This window comes from Myodes glareolus, chromosome 19, assembly GCF_982192425.1.
Source record: "Myodes glareolus chromosome 19, mMyoGla1.1, whole genome shotgun sequence".
NCBI classification, from domain to species: Eukaryota; Metazoa; Chordata; class Mammalia; order Rodentia; family Cricetidae; genus Myodes; species Myodes glareolus.
Genome location: NC_142044.1, coordinates 37,067,137 through 37,079,579, shown reverse-complemented (window position 1 = coordinate 37,079,579; position 12,443 = coordinate 37,067,137). Strand labels below are relative to the sequence as shown.

The following is a 12,443-nucleotide window of genomic DNA, read 5'->3' as shown; positions in this document are numbered from 1 at the left end:
GACCAGTTATCGAAAGACAAATTTTAAAATATCATAAAAATATCATGTTAATACTAAAGGTTTATGTTATGCAGAGGTGGCACTTGCTTTTAATCCAAGCAATTGGGAGGCAGAACCAGGTAGATTTCTATGAGTTCAAGTTCAGCCTGGTCTACAGAACAACTTCCAGTACACTTAAGGCTACACAAAGAAGCCATGTCTCAAAAGAAAACAAGGCAAAATAAACAAAAATTTCAACAAAAAGAAATAGTAATGGCTTAAATTCTTTTTTTTCCATTACCTGGCAACAAGCCAAAGAAGTAAAAATTTGCCCTCCTTGTTCTTTGTATAATCATGTTCCTTTACTTGCAGAGAGTAATCCTAAAGGTACACAAAAAATAAAAACTGGTAAATGGATGTATTTCATTTACCAAAATTTAAGAAATTAAAATTTATCCATCATACCAGTGATACATACCCTGGATTTCAATGGACATCTGCTTTTGAGTTCTGTAAAAAGGTTGATTCTATAATTACACAGTTACTAGAAGCAATGGCTATAGTGGGAATAGCAATACAAATTAAAACTGAAATGTTCTTACTTAAGTTTTCAAAAATAAAACAATATTTCTGCATGTTATAACATAAAACACATTGCAGAAATACTGCATCATTCTACAGGACATCAATTGTTGATAGACCAAATTGTATTCTAAGGAGATCCTTTTTAAATAGAAGGAAGAAATGAGGATCCCAGGATAGGCTACATAATGCTTTACTAATTTAAGAAAAATTAAATGCTAATTAAACAGGGACAACAGTTGCTGAAAGGCATTGGATTGTGGACTAAACTGCAGAATTGATTAAGCCTTTGTATTACAAGGATGTTTTAACATCATATTGGAAACCAGGGAAGGTGGTATGTTGGGGCCAAGGGTATGCTTGTTTCTTCAGGAGACAAAAAGACAAAAAGGATATCATAAAAACTGACAAAATCTGACGTGAGCAAGAGAAGTCTCTTATATGGCTGACATGACTCTGGGGAAGAAGAGATGCAAAAGCCTTTAAAATGAATGGCTGATCCTCCCACCTGGGGACAACTTACGCATTTGTGTGACAAGGGGACACCATAGTTCAACTTGCATTGCCGAGGAATTTTTAAAGGAACTTTGTTCTTTGCTATGGTGTCTGTGGTAACTGCACAGGTTACGGGTACCAATCATACATATTGGGCCTATAGTCCTAATCCTCCATTTAACATAGGAGTAAGTTGGAGAAATATGGATATCCTTGGGGTAGTTAATGAATTTTCTTGGCTATCTGGTCCTTATGACAACCAAGAACCTGCTAAGTCTATGGAGGAGGGTAAGAAAATCATTAATTATTCTGTGGAAGTACAAGGAGTTCCTCTATTTGTGGGTGTAGGAATTCAAAGTCTAAACAGAGCTTTTTGCATGTTGTTATCTGCAGTTGAGTCTACCCAGGATTATCATAATAAGTTTTATGTGCTTCATACATCTGCTTTTAGAGGACAGGACATTGATGCCACTAGTTCTAAATATCTGCCATTTTGCAAGTATCAGTTACCAACAAGGAATCTGACTGGGCACATTGGCAACAATGTAAGAGTAGACCCCCAGAACACTTACTAATATCTCTCATGAAGACATCATTGATTGCAGCCTGTAAGGCTTCCCTCAAGGAAAATATTCTCACTCAGAATTGAGATGGCACAGATTTACTTCAAAAGGAATTGCCAAAACCGGTTCTACTCTTAATGAACCTATTCAACCACATGGAACTGCACGTAGGGTCCTCTATTCTATTTGGCAATTCAGTTCAGAGTAGCTTGTGAAAATTAGCAAGTGTCTTCTGCCTGCATAGAGCCTGGGAAGGAAAGGTAAGCACCAATGATGGTAAGGCCATTTTGTCTTTTAAATGAAATCCGGTGGCCCCTTTGTAGCATGTGTGCTTTATTTGTTACTGGAAAGGTCTGTACAATGGCAGTCTAATAAACATAGCATCATTCGTGAGCACTGTACTCTTCATATCTGTGTTAATTCTAGTAAACTTTAAATGTAACCTCTGAAAGCTTAGAGAACAGCTACTTAGCTGGGACCTGACATAACAGCCTACATACTGACTGACATCAGAACACTTCAGTCTTTTGTTCAAAACATTCATAAACCAGGGCTGCCCAGTTCCTTGGACCTACCTAGTGAGATGAGTATTCAGACTACAGTGTTGAAAGGGTGCCAAACTGTCAAACTGTGATCCCATGAAGGAACTCTTAAGGATATAGAAGAGGGAGGGGCTTGTCTGAGTAGAGTACCCAGGCTGAGTAGTCCCATATAACAAGAAAACAATGGCCAGGGGCATTTTCAACCCACAAATCTTTATTTCTTTCTTACAACAAGCTATGAATGGGCCGAACAGATGCCCTGAAAATTATCTCTGCTTAACAAGGACGACAAAGAGCAAAGTTGATTGCAACTGTGGGAAGGTAAGTACAGACCAAGGAGGCTTTCTCAGGTCAGTATGCTGCTGGAGAGGATTAAGGCAAGGCTCAGGAGAAGGTTGAACTCCTCCAGACATACAGCTCTTGCAACTTCAACTTCCTCAACCACATGAGGGGGTAGCAAGTCCCTCTCTATATTAGCAGGTCCTCCATCATTGCAAAATATGCCTGTGCAGCAGTTAGTATAGTAGAAACTATTGGTGCTTGCAAGTCTTCTAATAATCATTGGAGCTGGACTTTGTAGAAACGGGCAGTTGAAAACGCAATGTTTGAAAACTAAGAGTTCCCGAGAGCTCACACCTAGAAAAGATGCCAAGTGGAGAATTATCACCTTCAGGTCTTCATTGTAAATCCAAATTAACAGTCAGACACACCCAGCCACAGAGCATGTGGTTTGTTACCGCATATCCTTCAAGTCATGCTTCCTCCTAGTCTGACTGGTGAGTCCATCCATCTACTTTCTAGCATCCTCTAAGTCCTGAAAATTCTGCCTAGCAATGGTCATTAGCTTTTTTTTCCAGCAAATTTTTATTTTTTATTAAAAATTTCCACCTCCTCCCATTTCCCTCCCTCTCCCCTCCCTCCCTCCCTCTCACTTTCCAGTCCAAAGAGCAGTCAGGGTTCCCTGCCATGTGGGAAGTCCAAGGTCCTCCCCGCTCCATCCAGGTCTAGGAACGAGAGCTTCGAAACAGACTAGGCTCCCACAAAGCTAGCACATGCAGTAGAATCAAAACCCAACTATTCAGTGAGACACTACTTCACATTGCACATAAAGATTATTCCACAAGAAAGTATCGAGAATTTTTGACAGAAAAACACAGAGGGCCTGATTGTTCCAGTAACAATCGCACTTACCTGTCTGTGTTTCTACCATCTTTACATCTGTCACTGTCCCTCCCCAGTTGACAATTTAGTCTCAGGACACTCATCCATGCAGATAAAATGTCCTGTTCAGGTTCTGGTTCAAATATTACCCTAAGAGTAACCAAGGTCTAAATGAAACAGTGACCAGAAGCTATGTTCTTTGTGACTCCAGGGAGGACTAAGGACACAAAAGAGTGCCCACATTCATGACTCCAGGATGAACTCCTTCCCAACCCTCGACCTGTCTTTCCTACACTTGGGAATCATTGTAAAAATTCAGGAGCCCTTGATGACAAGTTCTCCAGCATGGATCAGATGGTCCATTCAAGCAAGGCTCCATAGAGAACAAGACTGTCATCACCACTGTGTTCAACCACATAGAGCTGTGTGAAGTGAGCCCCACTGGCAACACCCTGCTGGAAGTCCTGGGCTGAAGGCTGGAGGCCTTGCTGCTGCTTGTTCCCTGGCAGTCTGCAGCCATTATGTAGGTCCTCCACTGTGGAACTCACCCTGACTGCTTTAGCATCCACAGCCCTGACGTCAGAAGGACCTCGTGATCACAACCCAAGTAGTCCCCTCCCACATAAATCTGTGTCAATCCATAGTTGAACTTCAGCTCTCTGTCAGGGATCTCGACTCGTTTTTGATGAGTCCTCTCTTCATGAGTCCTCCAACACACAATATTTCCTCATTGCAGGGTGGGTTGCCTGTCTACTGGCCTGCATGCAAAGTTCCTTCCTGTCAAGGACATGGCAGTCCCTTCCCTCACTATGATTCACAGGTTAATTGCACTGTGATGGAGAAATAACTCCACAGAGCGTCATTTATGAGGACCTTGTCAATGCTCAACATCACACACTCCATTAATTAAATGAACCCATGCAGGAACCTTGGAAAATGTGTGCATTAGGCCATTTTCTCCTTGCTCTCATATGGTGATTTCAATCTATTAGTAGTATTATCAGGTTGCCTGGTGCTGATATTGGCAAAGTAAAGCCTAGAGCTTAAGTCCAGTCTCTCCCCTGTTCCGGAATAAACCACTGTTGGGACACAACAGCAGTGTGTTATCAGAACCATTGCTGTCTGTTCCTTCCCAGGCCAAGTTCTTCCATCCCCCATGTAGACCCGTGATGACTTTAGCCTTTGTGCTGTCCAGTCTAGACACCATGGCAGGTAGGATTAAAGTGGGAACTTCAGAGCCTCCTGACTGCCTACATTTTAGAAATGCTTCCCCTTTCCTTGCACATTCCCCAGCCAGTGGTTATTTTCATCTTGTGTTACTGGATGTACAGGCCTGAAGATTGCTACATCTTCTTTGCAGTCTATCCTTTCTCCTCCACAAAAGATCACTGCTTCCTTAAGTAATATGTATTTTGCCTGCTGTGTACCCTGATCCAGCTCAAGCATTTGCATATTTGATGGCAGACATCACCCTGAGGAAATGGGCACCTAAGTGCTTGAATCTGGCTAGCTCATGTGTGTGGTAGTGTGAATGAGATTGGCCTCCCTAGGCTCCTATGTTTGAATACCTGGTAGCCAGTTTGTAGTATCATTTGGAAAGGACTAGAATGTGTGGCCATATTGGACTATGTCACTGGGGCGGGATAGGTTTTGGGATTTCCAAACACTAGCACCTTTGACTGTTAGCTCTCTCTGTCTCCTGTTTGCAGATCCAGCTGTGAGCTCTCAGCTGTCCCTGCCACCATGCCTTTCCTCCACCATTAAAGACTCCCACCCTCTGATGTCATAAACCCAATCGAATGCCTTATTTTGGAAGCTGTTTTGCTCAGGCTGTTTTACCAGAGCAATAGAAAAGTAACCAATAGAGGATGTGAATACACAGGGTCAGAAACCAACATGACCACAAAGATTCGCAAAAGCCAAGCCAGGGTGTCTGCCCCTATGAATAGAGAGACACCTGGGGACAAAGACCTGGAGGGGCCACAGCAGTCTCATTCCCTGGATACTCAGGGTGTGTAGACTGTCAGCCTACCGTCAACCACAGGCTCTTGGCTCCTTGAACAGCCCTCGCACATTACCCTATAAGTGGGCCAAACCTAGTGCCTGTGAACAGGATTTCAGTTCAAGGAGCTGCCTGAAGAGTGCTGGGTCTGGCTGCAGAGACAACAGACTGTCCCTGACCCCCAAGAGTGTTTAGAGGGACTATTCACCCTGTGCTCAGAATGTAAATACTTACGTGTGGCAATTGTCAAACAGAATCTATGGTCCTTTTCACATGTTTTTTGTTCAAGGCATTTGAAAGTATTTTTGGTGGTACAAAAATAGCAATGCATCCCTGAAGAAAGAAAAAACTACAGTTGGGTTTTTCCCCAAGAAGCCTTTCCGCCATCCTACTCCCATCCTCCCTCCTCCCATGGCTGCTTCCCAGTGCAGTTCTCTACCCAAGCCACCCCAGGGTTGCAGAGTTCAGAACCTGGCCTAGACTAAGGCAGAGACAGACCAGCTCCCAGGATAGCAGCAGTCCCTTCAAGAATCTTTTCTTTTCCTAAAAGGCTGGTCACATGTCAAACAGCTGAGCTCTTCAAAGCTGTCCATCCCTCTGTGGAACAGTGGCCGCCCAGGACACCACAATCCTCCAGGGCTTCTCTGGACTCAGCACCTGCTCTCCCTGCTCTGACGTGCTATGGACACTTGCTCCCTTGGCTTTCCTGGTCAGTAGCTCTCTGTGGGAGCCTTCAGTCTTCCCAACTCTATTGAATCTCAGGATACCCATCTAATTATGCTTACATATTAAAACCAGGTTAGTGTATGATGAAATAAACTTTATTATGAGGCAAAATAAAGATCTAACTAATTTCCCTCCTTGTTTTTGCTGTTAGAAACAGAAAAGGGTAATTGTAACCTCATGATCCATGTGTAGTAAATAGCTGCCTGGTGTAGACACTAATGCCCTTTTGTTTTAATTTTTGTTTTGTTCTTCTGAGACAGGGCTTCTCTGTATAGTCATGACTGTCCTGAATCTCTCTCTGTGCATCATGCTGGCTCTGAACTTGCTTCTGCCTCCAGAGTGCTGGGATGAAAGGTGTCTACCACCAGTGCCCAGCAACACTAATGTTTGCAGAAATACAATTTACCCAGTGCATGATAAGGAATGTCCAGGCTCTCGAGTTCTTCCTTAGTAATTTGATTGTGGCCCTTTGTTAAATTAGCAACAGCGGCAGCAGCTCAGTGTCCTGGGTCACACATAATCTCAGGATTTTGAGACTGAGGAAGGGACATCTCTGGGAGTTTGAACTAGAGAAAGAAACCTTGTCTCAAACCAACAAGGCGGCCAATAAGATCTCAGTGAGTAAAGGTGTCTGCCACCTGCTTCTGGCTAGTCCAATTCGAAACATCTCCTTCAAACCCCAGTCAGCTCTAAATTGAGTATCTTTCCATCCAACACACTGCGAGTTTTGAGTGCAAACTTACCTTGCCTAGGTTGGATGGCACTGTCCAACCCGCTGGTACTGTTGTCCAACCTGCTGGTACTTTTCTCTAACCCGCTGATACTGTTGTCCAATCCACGGGAACTGTTGACAACGGTGTTCACACTTGGGAACCCCAGGAGAATTAGCAAGAAGAAGGTGAGCATCATCTCCAACAGGCAGGCAGATCTGAAAATGAAGAGGTCCACTACCATCAGAGAGGGCAAGAATCCTTGACCCAGGTCCATGTCCCCAGCATCAATGCACAGAGGAGGCATCCATGGTCACGGCCTCAGCATCAGCAGCCTACCCTAATGCTCCTTCCCCAGGAACTTCAGGCTCTTGCCTACTCCACCCTGCTCTACTGCATATATGGATCTTGCTTCCCACTTCTGAAACTGTCCTGATGGTTCTGCCATCTTCCCCCTTCTAGACAATTTTCCTCCCATGGGCATAGTCCACATCCTCCTCTCCTAACCTGCCCTTCTATGCTAACAGTGGATTTAAGGTTTCCCTACCCTTGTTAGAAACCTTTTCTCATCTTCCTGCTCCCCCATTCTAGAATCATCCTGCTGAATCCCCTGTGTTTTCCTTATAGAACTGTCCCACTGGGCTTGATCTCCTCATCTCATAGCTGGAACTTGACTGCTTAATTGGAATCTAATGTGCCCTTCTGGAATGTTCCAGGTTAGTTACTCAAGCTCTGTTAGCACCTCTCAAGCCGCTGGCCCCACTGACATGTCTGTACTCGGGGAACATTCTAGAAGGCCTTTCCTGAGGAAGATGAGTGACATCCTCTTTCTGGAGACCATCCTGAAGACTGTCCCCACACTAGCGTCTCTGTACCTTCATTTCTTCCTTCAGGTTACACGCTCTGGAGTGCCATTCCTCAGTCACAGCTCTGATCATTATTCTGAGTGGTTCAACCAAGATTGAAACCCCTCACTTGGCATTCCTCCTGCAGGGCTCTGAACCTCTATGACTGCCATTCCTCAGACTCTGGCACTCTCTAGGCGCTCCTGCCCCAGGCCCTCTATCTGTGTGCCTCTTCTCCAGACTTTCCTATTGCAGCTCTGCTCTGAGGCTCTGATCTTCTCTGATCATCTCTTGGTGCCCTATTCTTAGTCCTTGAACATAATGGGATCTTTCTTTCAATTCTCTGACCAAATCTTAGCACCACTACCTCAGCACCCCCACCCTCTCTTGGTGTCCTTCCCTCCTGGATCCAACTCTCTCTTTCTCTATGTATCTATGTATCTATCTATCTATGTATTATGTATCTATGCATCTATGTATGTATGTATGTATGTATGTATGTATGTATGTATCTATCTATCTATCTATCTATCTATCTATGTACGTACATACGTATCTATCTATCTATCTATGTACGTACATACGTATCTATCTATCTATCTATCTATCTATCTATCTATCTATCTATCTACCCCTCTCTCTCTCTCTCTCTCTCTCTCTCTCTCTCTCTCTCTCTCTCTCACTTTCCCTCACTGCCTAGGATCCTTACCTTTGATTCTAATGCTTTCTTGGTGCCCCTCTTTCTGCAATCCAGCCCTCTTTGGCGCCCTTCTTGCTGGGCTTGGAGCCTCTCCTGGAGCCCATTTTAAGGGCTCTAAGCAACTCCTGGTGCCTTCCTCCTAGCCTCCTACTCTTCATGGCCTTCCCTCTGGCTTCGGAACGTCTATTGGCCTGCTTCCCTCTAAGTGTCCATCCTATTAGCATCCTCAGGGCTCTGAGCCTTTCTTGGCCCTCTTCATCCTCATCTCTCTTTGTGACCCTCCTCCAGGTTCTGAATCTCAAAGGGCACCTTCCCAAGAAGTCTCCCAAACTCTCCTGACACCCGTTTCTCAATGATCTCACACTCACTTTAGGTCCTTTCCTCAGAGCTCCTATCCTGTCTCAATGCTCTGAATCCCCAGGTTCCTCTGTCCCCAGAGCTCTAACCATCTTGGACCCCTTATTTAGCTATCAATACCTCTCTTGGAACTTTACTCTCAGACTCTGAAGCTCTTTTGGGGCCCCTCCTTCAGAATTCCAGTTCTCCCTTGGTGCACTTCCTTTGGATTCCAACCCTCTCTTCTAATGGAACTTCTCTACACACACATTTGTCAAGATTCTTTTTGGTCTCCAAACTTCTCCTGGTACCCTTCCGTCAGAGCTCAGAAACTCTCTAGGATCAATTTAGTAAGGGATCTGACCCTCTCTTTGCACCTTTCTCTCTGAGTTCTGATCTCATTCCATCCAGGGCTGCAGCTCCTGTTTCGTGGCACTACTTCTGAATTCCAGCCTTAGGCACCCTATCCTCTGTGCTCTGGATTTCTTTAGGTATTTCTCACTCCTGATTCCCTCACTCTGACCTTTTCATGGTGTTGACACTTGGTACTATTTCCTAGGGGCTCCCACCTCCCTTTTCATCTCTTTCTTAGGGCTCCACCCATTTCTTGGTGTATCTCTGTCAACCTCTCTGGGTGTCCTTTTAGAGGATCCTGGAGCTTTCTCAGGGTTCCAAGCCTTTCTCAGGCCTTTCTTCAGTTCTCAAATTTTCTGGGACCACTTCCTCCAAGGCCCCAACTTTCCCTTGGTACCTCTCCCCCAGAGCTTCCAACATCTGTTTTACCTTTCTCAGGGCTCTAAATATCTCTTGGTGTACCTCCTGTTTTGCTCTGATTGACTTGTTGGACTTCACTGAAGATTCTGACCCCCACAAATCTCATCATCATCAACCTTTTTTTTTAAGGGTTCCAACCATCTCTTGATGTATTTAAGGTTCTTACCGCCCTACATTCTCTCTCTCTCTCTCTCTCTCTCTCTCTCTCTCTCTCTCTCTCTCTCTCTCTCTCTCTCCCTCTGTGTGTATGTCTCCCCTTCCCTTTTTGTTTTTACCACCTCTCAGTCTCACCTTCTGATCTATCCTGTCTTTGTCCCTCTCCCTATGGCTCTGAAGCTCCCTTGACAATTCTATCTCAAGGCTCCTATCCTCTCTTTCAGTTACTCCCTCAGGAATCTGACTCTCTTAGTGCCACACTTTCAGGACTCCCCCTTTCTTGACATAGCAACTGCTCCCTCATGGCATTGAGGATCCCTAGCCACCCCTCTCTGAAGGCTTTGACCCACTCTCAGGATTTCAAAAGTCTTTGGTGTCCTTCCTTAAGGCTGAACTCTCTAGATACACTTCCCTCAGGGTCCTGATCCTCTCTTCTGTAGCCTCAGAACTCTGTTACTTGGTACCCCCTCTATCAAGCCTCGGATCCTCTTCCTCTCTCTCTTTATCCCTCAGGACTCAAAGCATGTCTTGGTGCACTTACTTAAAAACTACAACTCTCTCTCAACCTCTCTTTATGCCCTTCCTCAGGACTCTGAAACCTCTTTGGAGCCCTTCTTTTAGGGCTCCAACTCTCTTGGTTAACTCTGTGAGTACCTAAAACCTCTCCTGGATCCCTTCCCTAGGGATCCAAGTTTGTCTTGGCACCTCTTCTTCACGGCTGCCCAATCTCCCTTGGCACACCCTCTATCTAGGCTCTAACCCTCCCCTGATGTCCCTACTTCGGGGTAGCATGCTCCCTTCCCTCAGATTTCATGTCATTCTTTGTCAACCTTGCCTCTGGGTTCCAACCATCTCTTTCTGCACTTCCTTTAAGTCTCTCTTTTAAATTCTCTCTTGGGGCTCCTTCCTCGAGGCTATAACGTAGTTTTGGGACCTGCCTTTGTGTCCCAATTTCTTTGTTGGCACCTCTCCTTCAGATTTCCAACTTTCTTGAAGCCCTTGCCTCACAGTTCTGAAGCCGTCTTCTAACCCCTCAGCTCTCCAACGGTCTTTTTGCTCACTTCCGTAGACCTCTGACCCTGAATTTGTGCCCTTCCCTCACGGTTCCGACTCTCTCTGTGTTTTCCCTCAAGGTTCCAATCTTGTGAGGGGAGGATACCCAGAGAGGCTCTGAGAACTAAGGGACACATGTCAAGAGAGGTGAATCCCTAAAATATGGTATCAAAGGAAGTCCCAAGCAAAGGAAGTCCAAGCTGCAAGTGAGAACTGCCTGAAAGTCCTGAGGGATGTGCCAAGAAAAGGAGTGCCACAATTGGAACCCCTGAATTGTTCCGAACACTGAAGTAAGTACAAGAGTGGATCTAAGTCCGGAGGGAAACACTCCAAGAGAGTCAAGAGAGGGTCCAACCCTGAGGGCAAGTTCACCAAGAGATACTGAACTCTGATAGAAGGGCAGCAACAGACATTTGGAGACAGGCACACCACGAGAGGGATGGAGTGCTGCGGGGCAAAGTGGACCAAAGAGAGGCGAGTACTGAGGTGTCAGAACCGAGACTGCACTGGGAAGCAGCTGTGAGAGGAGGGAGGATGGGAGTAGGATGGTGAAAAGGACTCTTGAGGAAAAATCCAACCCGCATTTTTTTTCATTCTTCAGATGATAAACATTGCTATCATTGTTCTGTAATAAATAAATACAGTTGCAACAAATCCATGTTTGAACGGAGATAGACAATTACATAGGACCTGTTGCCCTATTTAAGTATCTGTATCTGTATTGGTCCCTGGATAAATATTCCTACCTGTACATGTTGGAAACGTTCTGTTTAGACTTTGAATTCCTATACCCATAAATAGAGGAATTTCTTGTACTTCCACAGAATAGTTTATGATTTTCTTACCCTCCTCCATAGACTTAGCAGGTTCTTGGTTGTCATAAGGACCAGATAGCCAAGAAAATTCATTAACTACCCCAAGGATATCCATATTTCTCCAACTTACTCCTATGTTAAATGGAGGATTAGGACTATAGGCCCAATATGTATGATTGGTACCCGTAACCTGTGCAGTTACCACAGACACCATAGCAAAGAACAAAGTTCCTTTAAAAATTCCTCGGCAATGCAAGTTGAACTATGGTGTCCCCTTGTCACACAAATGCGTAAGTTGTCCCCAGGTGGGAGGATCAGCCATTCATTTTAAAGGCTTTTGCATCTCTTCTTCCCCAGAGTCATGTCAGCCATATAAGAGACTTCTCTTGCTCACGTCAGATTTTGTCAGTTTTTATGATATCCTTTTTGTCTTTTTGTCTCCTGAAGAAACAAGCATACCCTTGGCCCCAACATACCACCTTCCCTGGTTTCCAATATGATGTTAAAACATCCTTGTAATACAAAGGCTTAATCAATTCTGCAGTTTAGTCCACAATCCAATGCCTTTCAGCAACTGTTGTCCCTGTTTAATTAGCATTTAATTTTTCTTAAATTAGTAAAGCATTATGCAGCCTATCCTGGGATCCTCATTTCTTCCTTCTATTTAAAAAGGATCTCCTTAGAATACAATTTGGTCTATCAACAATTGATGTCCTGTAGAATGATGCAGTATTTCTGTAATGTGTTTTATGTTATAACATGCAGAAATATTGTTTTATTTTTGAAAACTTAAGTAAGAACATTTCAGTTTTAATTTGTATTGCTATTCCCACTATAGCCATTGCTTCTAGTAACTGTGTAATTATAGAATCAACCTTTTTACAGAACTCAAAAGCAGATGTCCATTGAAATCCAGGGTATGTATCACTGGTATGATGGATAAATTTTAATTTCTTAAATTTTGGTAAATGAAATACATCCATTTACCAGTTTTTATTTTTTGT

General features: G+C 44.2%; 1 protein-coding gene across 1 annotated transcript; it reads right to left on the bottom strand.

The window, feature by feature from the left end:
* Positions 1 to 2,355: 2,355 nt before the first annotated feature.
* Positions 2,356 to 6,959, bottom strand: Gml (glycosylphosphatidylinositol anchored molecule like). Its single transcript, XM_087898686.1, has 3 exons — positions 6,794 to 6,959; positions 5,559 to 5,657; positions 2,356 to 2,797 (listed from the first exon to the last, which is right to left on the bottom strand). The coding sequence occupies exons 1-3, from the start codon at positions 6,957 to 6,959 to the stop codon at positions 2,508 to 2,510; spliced, it is 555 nt and encodes a 184-aa protein (XP_087754812.1). The 3' UTR covers positions 2,356 to 2,507.
* Positions 6,960 to 12,443: the final 5,484 nt, after the last annotated feature.

Excerpts from the sequence above, each read along its gene's own strand:
- Gml (XM_087898686.1), bottom strand. The coding sequence starts at position 6,959 with ATGATGCTCACCTTCTTCTTGCTAATTCTCCTGGGGTTCCCAAGTGTG. Across the intron at positions 5,658-6,793 it reads TGCCATCCAACCTAGGCAAG|GGATGCATTGCTATTTTTGT; the intron begins GTAAGTTTGCAC and ends TTCTTTCTTCAG. Across the intron at positions 2,798-5,558 it reads CTGTTTGACAATTGCCACAC|GTGTGAGCTCTCGGGAACTC; the intron begins GTAAGTATTTAC and ends CATCTTTTCTAG.